At 39.6% G+C, this 22,734-nt stretch overlaps 1 protein-coding gene across 1 annotated transcript in view; it reads left to right on the top strand.

Moving 5' to 3' along the window:
• LOC115116658 (pumilio homolog 2-like) overlaps positions 1–22,734 on the top strand; it is an 80,176-nt gene that overhangs the window by 24,527 nt on the left and 32,915 nt on the right. Inside the window, exons 7-10 of the mRNA XM_065020080.1 lie at positions 3,287–3,376; positions 20,749–20,824; positions 22,186–22,284; positions 22,458–22,591. Coding sequence (XP_064876152.1) covers positions 3,287–3,376; positions 20,749–20,824; positions 22,186–22,284; positions 22,458–22,591 — 399 coding nt within the window. The remainder of the gene's footprint in view (positions 1–3,286; positions 3,377–20,748; positions 20,825–22,185; positions 22,285–22,457; positions 22,592–22,734) is intronic.

The following is a 22,734-nucleotide window of genomic DNA, read 5'->3' as shown; positions in this document are numbered from 1 at the left end:
TTAGATCTCTCTCTCTCTCTCTTTAGATCTCTCTCTCTCTCTGTCTCTTTAGATCTCTCTGTCTCTTTAGATCTCTCTCTCTCTCTCTCTGTCTCTTTAGATCTCTCTCTCTCTCTGTCTCTTTAGATCTCTCTCTCTCTCTGTCTCTTTAGATCTCTCTCTCTCTCTGTCTCTTTAGATCTCTCTCTCTCTCTGTCTCTTTAGATCTCTCTCTCTCTCTCTCTGTCTCTTTAGATCTCTCTCTCTCTCTCTTAGATCTCTCTCTCTGTGTCTCTTTAGATCTCTCTCTCTCTGTGTCTCTTTAGATCTCTCTCTCTCTCTTTAGATCTCTCTCTCTCTGTCTCTTTAGATCTCTCTCTCTCTCTCTGTCTCTTTAGATCTCTCTCTCTCTGTCTCTTTAGATCTCTCTCTCTCTCTCTCTCTCTCTCTCTCTCTCTCTCTCTGTCTCTTTAGATCTCTCTCTCTTCTCTTTAGATCTCTCTCTCTCTCTCTGTCTCTTTAGATCTCTCTGTCTGTGTCTCTTTAGATCTCTTCTCTCTGTCTCTTTAGATCTCTCTCCTCTGTCTCTTTAGATCTCTCTCTCTTGTCTCTTTAGATCTCTCTCTCTCTTCTTTAGATCTCTCTCTCTCTGTCTCTTTAGATCTCTCTCTCTCTGTCTCTTCTTTAGATCTCTCTCTCATCTCTCTCTGTGTCTCTTTAGATCTCTCTCTCTCTCTGTCTCTTTAGATCTCTCTCTCTTTCTGTCTCTTAGATCTCTCTCTGTCTCTTTAGATCTCTCTCTTTAGATCTCTCTCTCTCTTTAGATCTCTCTCTCTCTTTAGATCTCTCTCTCTCTGTCTCTTTAGATCACTCTCTCTGTGTCTCTTTAGATCTCTCTCTCTCTTTAGATCTCTCTCTCTCTGTCTCTTTAGATCTCTCTCTGTCTCTTTAGATCTCTCTCTCTCTGTGTCTCTTTAGATCTCTCTCTCTGTGTCTCTTTAGATCTCTCTCTCTCTGTGTCTCTTTAGATCTCTCTCTCTCTCTCTTTGATCTCTCTCTGTCTCTTTAGATCTCTCTCTCTCTCTGTCTCTTTAGATCTCTCTTTCTGTCTCTTTAGATCTCTCTCTCTGTCTCTTTTAGTCTCTCTCTTAGATCTCTCTCTCTCTCTTTAGATCTCTCTCTCTGTCTCTTTAGATCTCTCTCTCTCTCTTTAGATCTCTCTCTCTGTCTCTTTAGATCTCTCTCTGTTCTCAATCTGTCGCCCAATCTTTATTGTATCCCGGTCGGGTCTTTAGATCTTCTGTCTCTTTAGATCTTCTCGTGTCTCTTTAGATCTCTGTCTCTTTAGATCTCTCTGTCCATCTCTCTACTCTGTGTCTCTTTAGACCATCTCTCTCTCTGTCCATATCTCTGTCTCTTTAGATCCATCCTTTAGATCTTCTCTGTGTCGAGTTCTCTCTCCATCTCTCTCTCTCGCTGTGTCTCTTTAGATCTCTCTCTGTCTCTTTAGATCTCTCTCTCTGTCTCTTAGATCCTCTCTGTGTCTGGATCTCCTCTGTGTCTCCATCTCTCTCTCTGTCTCTTAGATCACCATGGGCTCTGTCTCTCTCGAGATCTCTCTGTCTCTGTCTCTCTCTCTCTCTCTCTCTTTAGATCTCTCTGCTCCATCTCTCGGTCTCTGTGATGATCTCTCTCTCTCTCTCTCTGTCTCATCTCTCTCTCTCGCTCTCTCTCTGTCTCGCTCCATCTGTCTCTTAGATTCTCTCTGCCCATCTTCTTCTCTTTAGATTCTCCAGATGTCTGTCTCGTCCATCTGTCTCTGTGACTCATCTCTCTCTGTGTGACTCTCTCTGAGATCTCTCTCTCTCGTCCATGTCTGTGTCTCGCTCTGTGTCTCTAATCTCTCTGATCTTCTCTCCATCTCTCTCTCGTCTCCACCTGTCTGTCTGTCCAGATCTCTCGATCTCCTCTCTGTCGCCTGTCTCGTGACCGGTCTCTCTCTTTAGATTCTCGTGAGATCTCTCTCTCTGTCGTGTCTCTCTGTCTTTAGATCTCCATCTCTCTCTCTTTAGATCTCCTCAGATCTCTCTGATCTGTGTCTCTTTAGATCTCTCTCTCTCAGGGTGCGAGTGATGGAGAGGTGGGTGAGGATCTCTCTCTGAGATTAGTGTCTCTTAGAAACCTCTGGATCCTCATTTGAAGTCTCTTTAGAGTGAACTCAGGTGATGGGAGAGGGTGACGTCAGTGTGTCATCACCCCAGACTCTTCTCGTCTCTTTAGCTCCTGTGTCAGAACGGCCTGGATCGTGGATGGCAAGACCGGACTCTAGATCTCTCTTCTGTGTGACTGAGTGTACGGATCACCTGCTCTTTCCATGACACACTGACCAGGTGAATCCAGTGAAACTCTCTCTGCAATGACCCCTGTTGATGTCACTTTGTTAAATCCACTTCAATTAGTGTGATGAAGGTGAAAACCGGTGTAGAAGGATTTTTCTCTCTGTTGAGACAATTGACATGGATTGTCTCTGTGTGCCATTCATGGTCTCTTTAGGTGAATGGGAAAGACACAAGATGTAGGTGCCTTTGAACAGGATGTGGTAGTAGGTGCCAGGCGCACCGGTTTGTGTCTAGAACTCAACCCCTGCTGGGTTTTCCGTGTTTTCTGTGTGTATCAAGAATGGTCCACCACCCAAAGGACATCGCCAGTTGACACGGGTGTGGGAAGCATTTCAATCAACGTGGGCCAGTGTCCCTGTGAAACGCTTTGGGACACTTTGTGATCCACGTGACAATCTTGAGGCTGTTCTGTCTCTTTAGAGGTGTGTCTGTATTAGGGAAGGTGTTGTTAATGTTTGGTGTACTCAGTGTGTACATATGCACACGGATGGTTAACCATGTGTTCCTCTCTCTCTCTCCCCGCCCTCCCTCTCTGACCCCCGTCCCTCCTCTCATCTTCTGTGTCCCTCCTCTCTCATCCTCTCATCTCCTCGATCTCCCCGTCCCCTCTCTCCCCATCCCTCCTCTCATCCCCGTGTGTCCTCTCATCCCCCGTCCCTCCTCTCATCCGGTCCTCTCTCTCTTTAGTCCTGTCTCTCCTCTCTCCCCGATCCTCATCTCTCTCTCCTCCACCCCCTGTTCTGTCTCTCCAGTGTCAAGGCCAGATAAACCCTCTCTCTGTGTGTGACACTGTGTCCTAATGTGAGGGAGGGTATGGTCTCCATGTGTCTCTTTTAGATGGTGTGTCCCAAACCACAAGAGGTCTTCTGGGGTGGAACATGGTGACCATGGATACTCATGTCTCTTAGTCTGTGATGGAGCCGTTGGATTGGCTCAACTCCCAGATGACCATGGACTCTCAGCCCACCATGGGCCTGTTCGACTGCAACCAACAACAGGTGTGTGTGTGATGACCACCATGGACCTCTACTACAGAATCCAGCAGAGTGTATGTGTCTCTTAGATACTAAGTGTGACTGTGAGCATAACGTGTGTGACTGTGAGCATAGACGTGTGTGTCTCTTTATGACCTGTCTGTGTCGTGTGACCTGTGTGTGTCTCTTTAGACCGGTGTGTGTGTGTGTGTGACCGTGTGTGTGTTAGACTGTGTGTGTGTGACCTGTGTGGTGTGACCGGTGTGTGTGTCTATGTGACTGTGTGTGTGTCGTGTGACCGGTGTGTGTGGAAGTGACCGGTGTGTGTGTGTCGTGTGACCGGTGTGTGTGTGTCCGTGTGACCGGTTTGTGTGTGACCGGTGTGTGTGTGTCGTGTGACCGGTTTGTGTGTGACCGGTGTGTGTGTGTGACCGGTGTGTGTGTGTGTGTGTGTGACCGGTGTGACCGGTGTGTGTGTGTGTGTGACCGGTGTGTGTGTGTGTCGATCCGGTGTGTGTGTGTGACCGGTGTGTGTGTGTGTGACCGGTGTGTGTGTGTGTGTGACCGGTGTGATCCTGTGTGTGTGTGACCGGTGTGTGTGTGTGACCGTGTGTGTGTGTGTGTGACCGTGTGTGTGTGTGTGTGTGTGACCGGTGTGTGTGTGTGTGTGTGTGACCGGTGTGTGTGTGTGACCGGTGTGTGTGTGTGACCGTGTGTGTGTGACCGGTGTGTGTGTGTGTGTGACCGGTGTGTGTGTGTGACCGGTGTGTGAACTGTGTGTGTGTGTGTGTGTGTGTGTGACCGGTGTGTGTGTGACCGTGTGTGTGTGTGACCGTGTGTGGACCGGTGTGACCGGTGTGTGTGTGTGTGACCGGTGTGTGTGTGTCCGGATGTGTGTGTGTGTGTGACCGGTGTGTGGTGTGTGACCGGTGTGTGTGTGTCCATGTGACCGGTGTGTGTGTTACCATGGATACGTCTGTGTGACCGGTGTGTGTGTGATGACCATGGTGTGACCGGTGTGTGTGTGTGATGACCACCATGGACCCCTCTACTACAGCACCAGCAGTGTGTGTGTGTGGCCGTGTGACTGTGTGTGACTGTGACCGGTGTGTGACCGTGTGTGTGTGACCGGTGTGTGTGTGTGTGACCGGTGTGTGTGTGTGACCGTGTGTGTGACCCGGTGTGTGTGTGACCGTGTGTGTGTGTGTGTGACGTGTGTGTGTGTGTGTGACCGTGTGTGTGTGTGTGTGACCTGTGTGTGTGACCGGTGTGTGTGACTGTGTGTGTGTGTGTGACCGGTGTGTGTGACCGGTGTGTGTGTGTGACCGTGTGTGTGACCGGTGTGTGTGTGACCGGTGTGTGTGTGTGTGACCGGTGTGTGTGTGTGACCGGTGTGTGTGTGACCGGTGTGTGTGTGTGTGACCGGTGTGTGTGTGTGTGGTGTGTGACCGGTGTGTGTGTGTGTGTGACCGGTGTGTGTGTGTGTGTGTGTGACCGGTGTGTGTGTGTGTGTGTGACCGGTGTGTGTGTGTGTGTGTGTGACCGGTGTGTGTCGTGTGACCGGTGTGTGTGTGTGTGACCGGTGTGTGTGTGTGACCGGTGTGTGTGTGTCGTGTGACCGGTGTGTGACCGGTGTGTGTGTGTGTCGTGTGACCGGTGTGTGTCGTGTGACCGGTGTGTGTCGTGTGACCGGTGTGTGTGTGTGTCGTGTGACCGGTGTGTGTGTGTGTGTGACCGTGTGTTGTGTGACCGGTGTGTGTGTGTGTGACCGGTGTGTGTGTGTGTGTGTCGTGTGACCGGTGTGTGTGTGTGTCGTGTGACCGGTGTGTGTCATGTGACCTGTGTGTGTGTGTGTGTGTGTATGTGACCTGTGAGTACAGTGCCTTCGGAAAGTATTCAGACCCCTTGACTTTTTCAACATTTTATTTTACAGCCTTGTTCTAATATGGGTTAAATAAATAAAAATATCATCAATCTAAACACACACCCCATAATGACAAATGTCATTGCAAATGTATAATAAAATTTTAAAACATACTTTATTTACATAAGTATTCAGACCTTGATATGAGAATTGAAATTGAGCTCAGGTACATCCTGTTTCCATTGATCATCCTTGAGATATTTCTACAACTTGATTGGAGTCCACCTGTGGTAAATGGTTTGGACATGATTTGGAAAGGCACACACCTGTCTATATAAAGTCCCACAGTTGACAGTGCATGTCAGAGCAAAAACCAAGACATGAGGTCAAAGGAATTATCTGTAGCGCTCTGAGACAGGATTGTGTCGAGGCACAGATCTGGGAAACGTTACCAAAAAATGTCTGCAGCATTGAAGGTCCCCAAGAACACAGTGGCCGCTTCATGTTTAAATGGAAGAAGTTTGGAACCACCAAGACTCTTCCTAGAACTGGCCACAGCAGGGACTGGGAGAATGTTTTTCAGCGGCAGGGACTGGGAGAATGTTTTTCAGCGTCAGGGACTGGGAGAATGTTTTTCAGCGTCAGCGACTGGGAGAATGTTTTTCAGCGGCAGGGACTGGGAGAATGTTTTTCAGCGGCAGGGACTGGGAGAATGTTTTTCAGCGACTGGGAGAATGTTTTTCAGCGGCAGGGACTGGGAGAATGTTTTTCAGCGGCAGGGACTGGGAGAATGTTTTTCAGCGGCAGGGACTGGGAGAATGTTTTTCAGCGACTGGGAGAATGTTTTTCAGCGACTGGGAGAATGTTTTTCAGCGACTGGGAGAATGTTTTTCAGCGACTGGGAGAATGTTTTTCAGCGGCAGGGACTGGGAGAATGTTTTTCAGCGTCAGGGACTGGGAGAATGTTTTTATGCGGCAGGGACTGGGAGAATGTTTTTCAGCGTCAGCGACTGGGAGAATGATTTTCAGCGTCAGGGACTGGGAGAATGATTTTCAGCGTCAGGGACTGGGAGAATGTTTTTCAGCGGCAGGGACTGGGAGAATGTTTTTCAGCGGCAGGGACTGGGAGAATGTTTTTCAGCGGCAGGGACTGGGAGAATGTTTTTCAGCGGCAGGGCCTGGGAAACTAGTCAGGATCGAGGCAAAGATGAACGGAACAAAGTACAGAGGGATCCTTGATGAAAACCTGCTCAGGACCTCAGACTGGGGCAGAGGTTCACCTTCCAACAGGACAATGACCCTTAGCACACAGCGAAGACAATGCAGCAGTGACTTCAGGACAAGTCTCTGAATGTCATTGAGTGACCCAGCCAGAGCCTGGACATGAACCAGATCGAACATCTCTGGAGAGATCTGAAAATAGCTGTGCAGCAACACCCCCCATCCAACCTGACAGAGCTTGAGAGGATCTGCAGAGAAGAATGGGAGAAACTCCCCAAATACAGGTGTGCCAAGCTTGTAGCGTCATACCCAAGAACACTCAAGGTTGTAATCACTGCCAAAGGTGCTTCAACAAAGTACTGAATAAAGGGTCTGGGGTCTGAATACTTATGTAAATATGATATTAGATTTAAAAAACATTTTTTTTAAATAAATTGGCATTTTTATAAACCTGTTTTTGCTTTCTCATTATGGGGTATTGTGTGTAGATTGGTGAAAAAAAACAATTTCATCCATTTTAGAATAAGGCTGTAACGTGGAAAACTCAAGGGGTCTGAATACCTTCCGAAGGCACCGTATATAATATAACCTGTATATAATATAACCTCTGTGTGTGTGATATAACCTGTGTGTGTGTGATATAACCTGTGTGTGTGTGATATAACCTGTGTGTGTAATATAACCTGTGTGTGTAATATAACCTGTGTGTGTAATATAACCTCTATGTGTAATATAACGTGTGTGTGTATAATATAACCTGTGTGTGTGTGTAATATAACCTGTGTGTGTGTAATATAACCTGTGTGTGTAATTTAACCTGTGTGTAATATAACCTGTGTGTGTATAATATAACCTGTGTGTGTGTGTAATATAACCTGTGTGTGTGTAATATAACCTGTGTGTGTGTGTTTAATTTAACCTGTGTGTATAATATAACCTGTGTGTGTGTGTGTAATATAACCTGTGTGTGTGTGTGTGTGTGTAATTTAACCTGTGTGTGTGTATAATATAACCTGTGTGTGTGTGTAATATAACCTGTGTGTGTAATTTAACCTGTGTGTGTGTATAATATAACCTGTGTGTGTAATATAACCTGTGTGTGTGTATAATATAACCTGTGTGTGTAATATAACCTGTGTGTGTAATATAACCTGTGTGTGTAATATAACCTGTGTGTGTGTATAATATAACCTGTGTGTGTAATATAACCTGTGTGTGTAATATAACCTGTGTGTGTAATATAACCTGTGTGTGTAATACAACCTGTGTGTGTATAATACAACCTGTGTGTGTGTAATATAACCTGTGTGTGTAATATAACCTGTGTGTGTAATATAACCTGTGTGTATAATACAACCTGTGTGCGTGTGTAATATAACCTGTGTGTGTGTTTAATTTAACCTGTGTGTGTATAATATAACCTGTGTGTGTAATATAACCTGTGTGTGTGTGTAATATAACCTGTGTGTGTATAATATAACCTGTGTGTGTAATATAACCTAACCTGTGTGTGTAATATAACCTGTGTGTAATATAACCTGTGTGTGTATAATATAACCTGTGTGTGTAATATAACCTAACCTGTGTGTGTAATATAACCTGTGTGTAATATAACCTGTGTGTAATATAACCTGTGTGTAATATAACCTGTGTGTGTATAATATAACCTGTGTGTGTATAATATAACCTGTGTGTGTGTGTGTAATATAACCTGTGTGTGTGTGTATAATATAACCTGTGTGTGTGTTTAACCTGTGTGTGTGTGTGTAATATAACCTAACCTGTGTGTGTAATATAACCTGTGTGTAATATAACCTGTGTGTGTATAATATAACCTGTGTGTGTATAATATAACCTGTGTGTGTAATATAACCTAACCTGTGTGTGTAATATAACCTGTGTGTAATATAACCTGTGTGTATAATATAACCTGTGTGTGTGTTTAATTTAACCTGTGTGTGTATAATACAACCTGTGTGTGTATAATACAACCTGTGTGTGTGTGTAATATAACCTGTGTGTATAATATAACCTGTGTGTGTGTTTAATTTAACCTGTGTGTGTGTAATATAACCTGTGTGTGTATAATATAACCTGTGTGTGTAATATAACCTGTGTGTGTATAATATAACCTGTGTGTGTAATATAACCTAACCTGTGTGTGTAATATAACCTGTGTGTAATATAACCTGTGTGTATAATATAACCTGTGTGTGTGTAATATAACCTGTGTGTGTGTGTAATATAACCTGTGTGTAATATAACCAGTGTGTATAATATAACCTGTGTGTGTATAATATAACCTGTGTGTGTGTGTAATATAACCTGTGTGTGTGTGTAATATAACCTGTGTGTGTGTGTAATATAACCTGTGTGTATAATATAACCTGTGTGTGTAACCTGTGTGTGTGTAATATAACCTGTGTGTGTGTGTAATATAACCTGTGTGTGTAATATAACCTGTGTGTGTAACCTGTGTGTGTGTAATATAACCTGTGTGTGTATAATATAACTTGTGTGTGTATAATATAACCTGTGTGTGTAATATAACCTGTGTGTGTAATATAACCTGTGTGTGTATAATATAACCTGTGTGTGTAACCTGTGTGTGTATAATATAACTTGTGTGTGTATAATATAACCTGTGTGTGTATAATATAACCTGTGTGTGTGTGTGTGTAATATAACCTGTGTGTGTATAATATAACCTGTGTGTGTAATATAACCTGTGTGTGTAATATAACCTGTGTGTGTAACCTGTGTGTGTATAATATAACTTGTGTGTGTATAATATAACCTGTGTGTGTATAATATAACCTGTGTGTGTGTGTATAATATAACCTGTGTGTGTAACCTGTGTGTGTGTAATATAACCTGTGTGTGTGTGTGTAATATAACCTGTGTGTGTATAATATAACCTGTGTGTGTAATATAACCTGTGTGTGTAATATAACCTGTGTGTGTATAATATAACCTGTGTGTGTAACCTGTGTGTGTATAATATAACTTGTGTGTGTATAATATAACCTGTGTGTGTATAATATAACCTGTGTGTGTGTGTATAATATAACCTGTGTGTGTAACCTGTGTGTGTGTAATATAACCTGTGTGTGTGTGTAATATAACCTGTGTGTGTAATATAACCTGTGTGTGTAATATAACCTGTGTGTGTAATATAACCTGTGTGTGTAATATAACCTGTGTGTGTGTGTAATATAACCTGTGTGTATAATATAACCTGTGTGTGTAATATAACCTGTGTGTGTATAATATAACCTGTGTGTATAATATAACCTGTGTGTGTGTAATATAACCTGTGTGTAATATAACCTGTGTGTGTATAATATAACCTGTGTGTGTATAATATAACCTGTGTGTATAATATAACCTGTGTGTGTAATATAACCTGTGTGTGTGTAATATAACGTGTGTGTGTAATATAACCTGTGTGTGTAATATAACCTGTGTGTGTGTAATATAACCTGTGTGTGTATAATATAACCTGTGTGTGTATGAAAACCTGTGTGTGTATAATATAACCTGTGTGTGTAATATAACCTGTGTGTGTATAATATAACCTGTGTGTGTAATATAACCTGTGTGTGTAATATAACCTGTGTGTGTAATATAACCTGTGTGTGTGTGTAATATAACCTGTGTGTGTATAATATAACCTGTGTGTGTAATATAACCTGTGTGTGTGTATAATATAACCTGTGTGTGTATAATATAACCTGTGTGTGTATAATATAACCTGTGTGTGTAATATAACCTGTGTGTGTATAATATAACCTGTGTGTGTAATATAACCTGTGTGTGTGTGTGTAATATAACCTGTGTGTGTAATATAACCTGTGTGTGTATAATATAACCTGTGTGTGTATAATATAACCTGTGTGTGTATAATATAACCTGTGTGTGTAATATAACCTGTGTGTGTGTATAATATAACCTGTGTGTGTGTATAATATAACCTGTGTGTAACCTGTGTGTAATATAACCTGTGTGTGTATAATATAACCTGTGTGTAATATAACCTGTGTGTGTGTGTATAACCTGTGTGTGTAATATAACCTGTGTGTGTGTGTAATATAACCTGTGTGTGTGTGTAATATAACCTGTGTGTGTGTGTGTAATATAACCTGTGTGTGTGTGTGTAATATAACCTGTGTGTGTGTGTAATATAACCTGTGTGTGTGTAATATAACCTGTGTGTGTGTAATATAACCTGTGTGTGTGTAATATAACCTGTGTGTATAATATAACCTGTGTGTATGATATAACCTGTGTGTGTAATATAACCTGTGTGTATGATATAACCTGTGTGTGTGTGTAATATAACCTGTGTGTGTGTGTAATATAACCTGTGTGTGTGTGTAATATAACCTGTGTGTGTGTGTAATATAACCTGTGTGTGTGTGTAATATAACCTGTGTGTGTAATATAACCTGTGTGTAATATAACCTGTGTGTGTAATATAACCTGTGTGTGTGTAATATAACCTGTGTGTGTGTGTAATATAACCTGTGTGTGTGTGTGTAATATAACCTGTGTGTGTGTGTAATATAACGTGTGTGTGTGTAATAACCTGTATGTGTAATAAGACCGTCTGCTAAATGACTTAAATGTAAATGTAAATGTATAATATAACCTGTGTGTATGATATAACCTGTGTGTATAATATAACCTAACCTGTGTGTGTAATATAACCTGTGTGTGTAATATAACCTGTGTGTGTATGATATAACCTGTGTGTATGATATAACCTGTGTGTGTGATATAACCTGTGTGTGTGATATAACCTGTGTGTGATATAACCTGTGTGTAATATAACCTGTGTGTGTAATAACCTGTGTGTGTATAACCTATGATATAACCTGTGTGTGTGTATGATATAACCTGTGTGTGTGTATAATATAACCTGTGTGTGTAATATAACCTGTGTGTGTGTGTAATATAACCTGTGTGTGTGTGTAATATAACCTGTGTGTGTAATATAACCTGTGTGTGTGTGTAATATAACCTGTGTGTGTGTGTAATATAACCTGTGTGTGTGTGTAATATAACCTGTGTGTAATATAACCTGTGTGTGTAATATAACCTGTGTGTGTAATATAACCTGTGTGTGTATAACCTGTGTGTATAATATAACCTAACCTGTGTGTAATATAACCTGTGTGTGTATGATATAACCTGTGTGTGTGATATAACCTGTGTGTGTGTGTAATATAACCTGTGTGTGTGTGTGTAATATAACCTGTGTGTAATATAACCTGTGTGTGTAATATAACCTGTGTGTGTGTGTAATATAACGTGTGTGTGTGTATAATATAACCTGTGTGTATGATATAACCTGTGTGTATAATATAACCTAACCTGTGTGTGTAATATAACCTGTGTGTGTAATATAACCTGTGTGTGTATGATATAACCTGTGTGTGTGATATAACCTGTGTGTGTGATATAACCTGTGTGTGTGATATAACCTGTGTGTGTAATATAACCTGTGTGTGTAATATAACCTGTGTGTGTGATATAACCTGTGTGTGTGATATAACCTGTGTGTGTGATATAACGTGTGTGTATGATATAACCTGTGTAATGTAACCTGTGTGTGTGTAATATAACCTGTGTGTGTGTGTAATATAACCTGTGTGTATGATATAACCTGTGTGTGTAATATAACCTGTGTGTATGATATAACCTGTGTGTAATATAACCTGTGTGTGTATAATATAACCTGTGTGTAATATAACCTGTGTGTATAATACAACCTGTGTGTGTTTAATATAACCTGTGTGTGTGTGTAATATAACCTGTGTGTGTGTGTAATATAACCTGTGTGTGTGCGTAATATAACCTGTGTGTGTGTGTAATATAACCTGTGTGTATAATACAACCTGTGTGTGTTTAATATAACCTGTGTGTGTGTGTGTGTAATATAACCTGTGTGTGTGTGTAATATAACCTGTGTGTGTGTGTAATATAACCTGTGTGTGTGTATAATATAACCTGTGTATAATATAACCTGTGTATGTGTATAATATAACCTGTGTGTGTATAATATAACCTGTGTGTGTGTGTAATATAACCTGTGTGTGTGTGTGATATAACCTGTGTGTGTGTGTAATATAACCTGTGTGTATGATATAACCTGTGTGTGTAATATAACCTGTGTGTGTAATATAACCTGTGTGTGTGTGTAATATAACCTGTGTGTGTGTGTAATATAACCTGTGTGTATGATATAACCTGTGTGTGTAATATAACCTGTGTGTGTGATATAACCTGTGTGTGTGATATAACCTGTGTGTGTGATATAACCTGTGTGTGTGTATATAACCTGTGTGTATGATATAACCTGTGTGTATAACCTGTGTGTATGAATATAACCTGTGTGTAATGTAACCTGTGTGTAATATAACCTGTGTGTGTAATATAACCTGTGTGTATATAACCTGTGTGTATAATATAACCTGTGTGTATGATAATAACCTGTGTGTAATATAACCTGTGTGTGTATAATATAACCTGTGTGTAATATAACCTGTGTGTATAATACAACCTGTGTGTGTTTAATATAACCTGTGTGTGTGTGTGTAATATAACCTGTGTGTGTGTGTAATATAACCTGTGTGTGTGCGTAATATAACCTGTGTGTGTGTGTATAATATAACCTGTGTGTGTGTAATATAACCTGTGTGTGTGTGTAATATAACCTGTGTGTGTGTGTAATTTAACCTGTGTGTGTGTGTACCTGTGTGTGTAATATAACCTGTGTGTGTGTATAATATAACCTGTGTATAATATAACCTGTGTATGTGTATAATATAACCTGTGTGTGTATAATATAACCTGTGTGTGTGTATAATATAACCTGTGTGTGTGTGTGATATAACCTGTGTGTGTGTGTAATATAACCTGTGTGTGTGTAATATAACCTGTGTGTGTGTGTGTAATATAACCTGTGTGTGTGTGTAATATAACCTGTGTGTGTGTGATATAACCTGTGTGTGTGTGTGATATAACCTGTGTGTGATATAACCTGTGTGTGTGTGTGTAATATAACCTGTGTGTGTGTGTGATATAACCTGTGTGTGTAATATAACCTGTGTGTGTGTATAATATAACCTGTGTGTGTGTGTGTAATATAACCTGTGTGTGTAATATAACCTGTGTGTGTGTGTAATATAACCTGTGTGTGTGTAATATAACATGTGTGTGTGTGTAATATAACCTGTGTGTGATATAACCTGTGTGTATAATATAACCTGTGTGTAACCTGTGTGTGTAATATAACCTGTGTGTGTGTAATATAACCTGTGTGTGTGTGTAATATAACCTGTGTGTGTGTGTGTATTATAACCTGTGTGTAATATAACCTGTGTGTGTATAATATAAACTGAATATAACCTGTGTGTAGTGTGTGTGTGTAATATAACCTGTGTGTGTGTGTAATATAACGTGTGTGTGTGTATAATATAACCTGTGTGTATGATATAACCTGTGTGTATAATAACCTAACCTGTGTGTGTAATATAACTGTGTGTGTAATATAACCTGTGTGTGTATGATATAACCTGTGTGTGTGATATAACCTGTGTGTGTGATATAACCTGTGTGTGTGATATAACCTGTGATATAACCTGTGTGTAATATAACCTGTGTGTGTAATATAACCTGTGTGTGTGATATAACCTGTGTGTGATATAACCTGTGTGTGTGATATAACGTGTGTGTATGATATAACCTGTGTGTGTATATATAACCTGTGTGTAATGTGTGTGTGTGTGTAATATAACCTGTGTGTGTAATATAACCTGTGTGTGTGTGTGTAATATAACCTGTGTGTGTGTAACCTGTGTAATATAACCTGTGTGTATAAATAACCTGTGTGTAATATACCTGTGTGTATAATACAACCTGTGTGTTTAATATAACCTGTGTGTGTGTAATATAACCTGTGTGTGTGTGTAATATAACCTGTGTGTGTGCGTAATATAACCTGTGTGTGTGTGTAATATAACCTGTGTGTATAATACAACCTGTGTGTGTTTAATATAACCTGTGTGTGTGTGTGTGTAATATAACCTGTGTGTGTGTGTAATTTAACCTGTGTGTGTGTGTAATATAACCTGTGTGTGTGTGTAATATAACCTGTGTGTGTGTATAATATAACCTGTGTATAATATAACCTGTGTGTGTGTAATATAACCTGTGTGTGTATAATATAACCTGTGTGTGTATAATATAACCTGTGTGTGTGTATAATATAACCTGTGTGTGTGTGTGATATAACCTGTGTGTGTGTGTAATATAACCTGTGTGTATGATATAACCTGTGTGTGTAATATAACCTGTGTGTGTAATATAACCTGTGTGTGTGTGTAATATAACCTGTGTGTGTGTAATATAACCTGTGTGTGTGTGTAATATAACCTGTGTGTGTGTGTAATATAACCTGTGTGTATGATATAACCTGTGTGTGTAATATAACCTGTGTGTGTGATATAACCTGTGTGTGTGATATAACCTGTGTGTGTGATATAACCTGTGTGTGTGATATAACGTGTGTGTGTGTATGATATAACCTGTGTGTATGATATAACCTGTGTGTAATGTAACCTGTGTGTGTGTAATATAACCTGTGTGTGTGTGTAATATAACCTGTGTGTATGATATAACCTGTGTGTGTAATATAACCTGTGTGTATGATATAACCTGTGTGTAATATAACCTGTGTGTGTGTGTAATATAACCTGTGTGTATAATACAACCTGTGTGTGTTTAATATAACCTGTGTGTGTGTAATATAACCTGTGTGTGTGTGTAATATAACCTGTGTGTGTGCGTAATATAACCTGTGTGTGTGTGTGTAATATAACCTGTGTGTATATACAACCTGTGTGTGTTTAATATAACCTGTGTGTGTGTGTGTGTAATATAACCTGTGTGTGTGTAATTTAACCTGTGTGTGTGTGTAATATAACCTGTGTGTGTGTAATATAACCTGTGTGTGTGTAATATAACCTGTGTGTGTGTATATATAACCTGTGTGTATAATATAACCTGTGTGTATAATATAACCTGTGTGTGTGTAATATAACCTGTGTGTGTATAATATGTGTGTGTGTGTGTGTGTAATATAACCTGTGTGTGTGTAATAAACCTATAACCTGTGTGTGTGTGTAATATAACCTGTGTGTGTGTGTAATATAACCTGTGTGTGTGTGTGATATAACCTGTGTGTGTGTAATATAACCTGTGTGTGTAATATAACCTGTGTGTGTGTGTAATATAACCTGTGTGTGTGTGTAATATAACCTGTGTGTGTGTGTAATATAACCTGTGTGTGTGTGTGATATAACCTGTGTGTGTGTGAATATAACCTGTGTGTGTGTGTGTGATATAAATAATATAACCTGTGTGTGTATATATAAACCTGTGTGTATAACCTGTGTGATATAACCTGTGTATAATATAACCTGTGTGTGATGTGTATAATATAACCTGTGTGTGTAATATAACCTGTGTGTGTGTATATATAACCTGTGTGTGTGTGTAATATAACCTGTGTGTGTGTGTAATATAACCTGTGTGTGTGTAATATAACCTGTGTGTGTGTGTAATATAACCTGTGTGTGTAATATAACCTGTGTGTGTAATATAACCTGTGTGTGTGTGTGTAATATAACCTGTGTGTGAATATAACCTGTGTGTGTGTGTAATATAACCTGTGTGTGTATAATATAACCTGTGTGTGTGTAATATAACCTGTGTGTATAATATAAACCTGTGTGTGTGTGTGTATATATAACCTGTGTGTGTAATATAACCTGTGTGTGTGTGTAATATAACCTGTGTGTGTGTGTAATATATAACCTGTGTGTGTAATATAACCTGTGTGTGTGTAATATAACCTGTGTGTGTGTGTAATATAACCTGTGTGTGTGTGATATAACCTGTGTGTATAATATAACCTGTGTGTGTGTGATATAAACCTGTGTGTGTGATATAACCTGTGTGTGTGTGTGATATAACCTGTGTGTAATATAACCTGTGTGTGTGTGTAATATAACCTGTGTGTGTGTGTGTGTGATATAACCTGTGTGTGTGATATAACCTGTGTGTGTGTGATATAACCTGTGTGTGTGTAATATAACCTGTGTGTAATATAACCTGTGTGTGTGTATAATATAACCTGTGTGTGTGTGTGTGTAATATAACCTGTGTGTGTGTAATATAACCTGTGTGATATAACCTGTGTGTATGATATAACCTGTATAATATAACCTGTGTGTGTGTAATATAACCTGTGTGTGTGTATAATATAACCTGTGTGTATGATATAACCTGTGTGTATAATATAACCTAATATAACCTGTGTGTGTAATATAACCTGTGTGTGTAAATATAACCTGTGTGTATAATATAACCTGTGTGTAATATAACCTGTGTGTGTATATAACCTGTGTGTGTATATAACCTGTGTGTGTGATATAACCTGTGTGTAATATAACCCTGTGTGTGTAATATAACCTGTGTGTGTATATAACCTGTGTGTGTGTAATATAACGTGTGTGTGTGTATGATGATAACCTGTGTGTATAATATAACCTAACCTGTGTGTGTAATATAACCTGTGTGTGTGATAACCTAAACCTGTGTGTGTGATATAACCTGTGTGTGCCGTCATAACCTGTGTGTGTAATATAACCTGTGTGTGTGTGTATATATGTGTGTGTGATATAACCTGTGTGTGTTATAACCTGTATAACCTGTGTGTAATGTAACCTGTGTGTGTGTAATATAACCTGTGTGGCCCTGCCATATAACCTGTGTGTGTGTGTAATATAACCTGTGTGTATGATATAACCCTGCCGTAATATAACCTGTGTGTGTATAAATAAACCTGCCGTAACCTGTAACCTGTGTGTATAATACAACCTGTGTGTGTAATATAACCTGTGTGTGTGTGTAATATAACCTGTGTGTATGTACATAACCTGTGTGTAGCGACCTAACCTGTGTGTGTAATACAACCTGTGTGTGTATAATATAACCTGTAACCTGTGTGTGTGTAATATAACCTGTGTGTGTGTGTAATATAACCTGTGTGTGTATAATATAACCTGTGCATATAACCTGTGTGTGTATAACCTGTGTATATATAACCTGTCTGTGTGTGTAATATAACCTGTGTGTGTGTGTGTGATATAACCTGTTGTATGGCCTATAACCTGTGTGTGTGTAACCTGTGTGTGTGTAATGTAACGTATGTAACCTGTGTGTGTAATATAACCTGTGTGTGTGTGTAATATAACCTGTGTGTATGATATAACCTGTGTGTAATATAACCTGTGTGTGTGTATAATATAATATAAACCGTGTATAATATAACCTGTGTATGATACCTGTGTGTGTAATATAACCTGTGTGTGTATAACCTATAATGATATAACCTGTGTGTAATATAACCTGTGTGTAATATAACCTGTGTGTGTATAATATAACCTGTATAATATAACCTGTGTGTATAATACAACCTGTGTGTGTTTAATATAATATAACCTGTGTGTGTGCGTAATATAACCTGTGTGTGTGTAATATAACCTGTGTGTATAATATAACCTGTGTGTTTACTATAACCTGTGTGTGTGTGTAATATAACCTGTGTGTATTTAACCTGTGTGTGTATAACCTGTGTGTGTGTGTGATATAACCTGTGTGTGTAATATAACCTGTGTGTGTGTATGTGTATAATATAACCTGTGTGTGTGTAATATAACCTGTGTGTGTGATATAACCTGTGTGTGTGTGTAATATAACCTGTCTGTGTATGATATAACCTGTGTGTGTGTAATATAACCTGTGTGTGTAATATAACCTGTGTGTGTGTGTAATATAACCTGTGTGTGTGTGTAATATAACCTGTGTGTATGATATAACCTGTGTGTGTAATATAACCTGTGTGTGTGATATAACCTGTGTGTGTGATATAACCTGTGTGTGTGATATAACGTGTGTGTGTGTATGATATAACCTGTGTGTATGATATAACCTGTGTGTAATGTAACCTGTGTGTGTGTAATATAACCTGTGTGTGTGTGTAATATAACCTGTGTGTATGATATAACCTGTGTGTGTAATATAACCTGTGTGTATGATATAACCTGTGTGTAATATAACCTGTGTGTGTATAATATAACCTGTGTGTAATATAACCTGTGTGTATAATACAACCTGTGTGTGTTTAATATAACCTGTGTGTGTGTGTAATATAACCTGTGTGTGTGTGTAATATAACCTGTGTGTGTGCGTAATATAACCTGTGTGTGTGTGTGTAATATAACCTGTGTGTATAATACAACCTGTGTGTGTTTAATATAACCTGTGTGTGTGTGTGTGTAATATAACCTGTGTGTGTGTGTAATTTAACCTGTGTGTGTGTGTAATATAACCTGTGTGTGTGTGTAATATAACCTGTGTGTGTGTATAATATAACCTGTGTATAATATAACCTGTGTATGTGTATAATATAACCTGTGTATAATATAACCTGTGTGTGTGTATAATATAACCTGTGTGTGTAATATAACCTGTGTGTGTGTGTAATATAACCTGTGTGTGTGTAATATAACCTGTGTGTGTGTGTGTGTGTGTAATATAACCTGTGTGTGTGTGTGTATATAACCTGTGTGTGTGTGATATAACCTGTGTGTGTGTGATATAACCTGTGTGTGTGTGTGATATAACCTGTGTGTGTAATATAACCTGTGTGTGTGTGTAATATAACCTGTGTGTGTGTGTGAATATAACCTGTGTGTGTAATATAACCTGTGTGTGTGTATATAAACCTGTGTGTGTGTGTAATATAACATGTGTGTGTGTGTAATATAACCTGTGTGTGTGTGTGATATAACCTGTGTGTGTGTATATAACCTGATATAACCTGTGTGTGTGTGTAATATAACCTGTGTGTGTATTATAACCTGTGTGTGTGATATAACCTGTGTGTGATATAACCTGTGATAATATAACCTGTGTGTGTAATATAACCTGTGTGTGTGTGTAATATAACCTGTGTGTGTGTGTAATATAACCTGTGTGTGTAATATAACCTGTGTGTGTGTGAATATAACCTGTGTGTGTATAATATAACCTGTGTGTATGATATAACCTGTGTGTGTGTAATATAACCTGTGTGTGTAATATAACCTGTGTGTGTGTGTGTAATATAACCTGTGTGTGTAATATAACCTGTGTGTGTAATATAACCTGTGTGTGTGTGTAATATAACCTGTGTGTGTAATATATAACCTGTGTGTGTGTATGATATAACCTGTGTGTGTGTATGATATAACCTGTGTGTGTGTGAATATAACCTGTGTGTGTAATATATAACCTGTGTGTGTGTATATAACCTGTGTGTGTATAATATAACCTGATATAACCTGTGTGTGTGTGTAATATAACCTGTGTGTGTATATATAACCTGTGTGTGTGTAATATAACCTGTGTGTGTGTGTGTGTGTAATATAACCTGTGTGTGTGTAATATAACCTGTGTGTGTGTGTAATATAACCTGTGTGTGTGTGTAATATAACCTGTGTGTGTGTAATATAACCTGTGTGTGTGTAATATAACCTGTGTGTGTGTAATATAACCTGTGTGTGTGTGTGTGTGTGTAATATAACCTGTGTGTAATATAACCTGTGTGTGTGTAATATAACCTGTGTGTGTGTGTAACCTGATATAACCTGTGTGTGTGTAATATAACCTGTGTGTGTGTGATATAACCTGTGTGTGTGTGATATAACCTGTGTGTGTGTAATATAACCTGTGTGTGTGTGTAATATAACCTGTGTGTATAATATAACCTGTGTGTGTATAATATAACCTGTGTGTGTGTAATGTAACCTGTGTGTGTGTGTGTAATATAACCTGTGTGTGTATAATATAACCTGTGTGTGTGTAATATAACCTGTGTGTGTGTGTGTGTGTATATAACCTGTGTGTGTAATATAACCTGTGTGTGTATAATATAACCTGTGTGTGTATAATATAACCTGTGTGTGTATAATATAACCTGTGTGTGTGTATGATATAACCTGTGTGTGTGTATGATATAACCTGTGTTTGTGTGATATAACCTGTGTGTGTGTGATATAACCTGTGTGTGTAATATAACCTGTGTGTGTATAATATAACCTGTGTGTGTGATATAACCTGTGTGTGTGATATAACCTGTGTGTGTGATATAACCTGTGTGTGTAATATAACCTGTGTGTATAATATAACCTGTGTATAGGTGTACCAGAGACCCAGTGCTCTAGCAGCCCAACAGCAGCAGTATGCCTTGGCAGCAGCACAGCAATCTCACATTGGTAAGAGACAGAGAGAGTGTCTGTGTGAGTTGTTTTGCAGGTGAAAGACATTTTTGGGTGATGTTATTCAGCGATGAAAAGTTGTTCTTGGACTAGCTGTGTATCTTATGTCTGGCACAATTAGCATATAAACGTGTAACCGATAGTTATGGGTGAAGATAAATAAATAAAATACTTATCTGTTTAAACAGTTAGGACTTAATTAAATTTAGAACAATAGTGCTGAATAATTGTGGGTGGTCTCCCCTCAGAGAGTCAAATCAGACACGGAGTACAACATATACAATGTTTTTGGAAAGATTTCAGACCCCTCTTTACACATTTTGTTACGTTTAGAGATTTTAGTGACCAAAATGATCACGGTTATCAGTATTATTGAAATGTTAAAGTACTGATAAACGGAAACAATTTCACCACGTTTTATATTGAAAACCAACAAACGACAAATAAAATTAGCAGCGCTAATGCACTTGTGTTTTTTTGTTGTTGAATGTTCTGTAGACAGGGTGATTATCTTTGATTTAAGTTTCCCTCGGCACTCTTGTAAAACCCAAAAATTACGACCACACTTCAGATTTGGGACCTTTATATAGACAGGTGTGTGCCTTTAAAAAAGAAAATCATGTCCAATCAGTTGAATTTGGACTGGACTTGTAGACAAACATGGCACCAATAATTACTTTCATTACACCAGATGCATGTCCTTGAATGTATTACCTCGCACACAGACATTATAAGATCATTTAGTAGCTAATGGCAGCCTGCAGTACCCCGGTTGGCTGTCAACTTCAGTTACCTAATGAGAGGCGGCAGCAGTGAGCTAGCTGGAGTAGCTCAAACTGTGCAAGTTTAGTCTCCATGAGACGCCGTCTTAACCTCACTGGGCTTCAAATGCCCTAATTGAGTCTTCACATCTGAATGATGGATGTCACGTGATCAATGGCTTTGTCAATATACAGTCATTTGTACACTCACAAATTGCTGCCGCCTGGTATTGTGACGCCATAATTTCCATGGTAACGTAGAATGTTCGTTCAAATGATGTTAACTGATGTGGCTCATGCAATTAAAATAAATGTTTTGACAGTTGAGCTGAATCGGCAAATCATTGCACATATTTTTACTTCCTGCTTTGTTGCTATGGGTACACTCACAATGGCCACCAGTCACACCCATTATGTCATCATTGACTTGAATGTGGATGGCTGTCGCACTCCTTGTCTTTCAATGGCAGCACAGGCAGACAGGAGCGGAGGAGAAAATGTCTGGCTGGCCAATTACCGTCAACCAAAAACATTCCACGACCGTCGGGCAGCTCTAGTCTCTGTTTCTCTGTGATCTTTATGTACGTGTCTTTTCAGGTTTGGCTCAAGCGTTTGTTTCCAACCCTTACATCATCAGTACCGGTCCGTCTGGAACCGACCCCTACGCTGCTGGACTGGCAGCTGCTGCAACACTGGGTAAGACACACACACACCTGCCATTTTGTTATTTCATATCCCCTGTACTATGGGAATATGATGACAGTCCAGCATGCATCCATTTTTCTACATGGCTGGTCCCAGGAATCTAACCTGCTGTCTTGACTTGGCAACCTCCATCCTGTACCAACTAACTTATTGTGTGTGTTCAGGCCCAACGGTGATGCCTCCTCAGTACTACGGGGTGACTCCCTGGGGAGTGTATCCAGCCAATCTGTTCCAGCAACAGGCTGCGGCCGCCAACAACTCAGCCAATCAACAGGCTCAAGGACAGAACCAACAACAGGTCAGTGGCGTCCTATTGGCTAGACCGCTCCTCATTAGGTAAAGCTACTGTCTGACTTTTTTGTTGTTGCTTCAGTGCTCAAGCGCTTTATGGTTGTGAGATTTACCACAAGCCCAGAGAAGTTATGGCCTCATGCACCTCCT

Source organism: Oncorhynchus nerka, linkage group LG7, assembly GCF_034236695.1.
Source record: "Oncorhynchus nerka isolate Pitt River linkage group LG7, Oner_Uvic_2.0, whole genome shotgun sequence".
Classification (NCBI taxonomy): domain Eukaryota; kingdom Metazoa; phylum Chordata; class Actinopteri; order Salmoniformes; family Salmonidae; genus Oncorhynchus; species Oncorhynchus nerka.
Note: the sequence above shows the minus strand (reverse complement) of the source record. Positions and strands in the feature narration are given on the sequence as shown.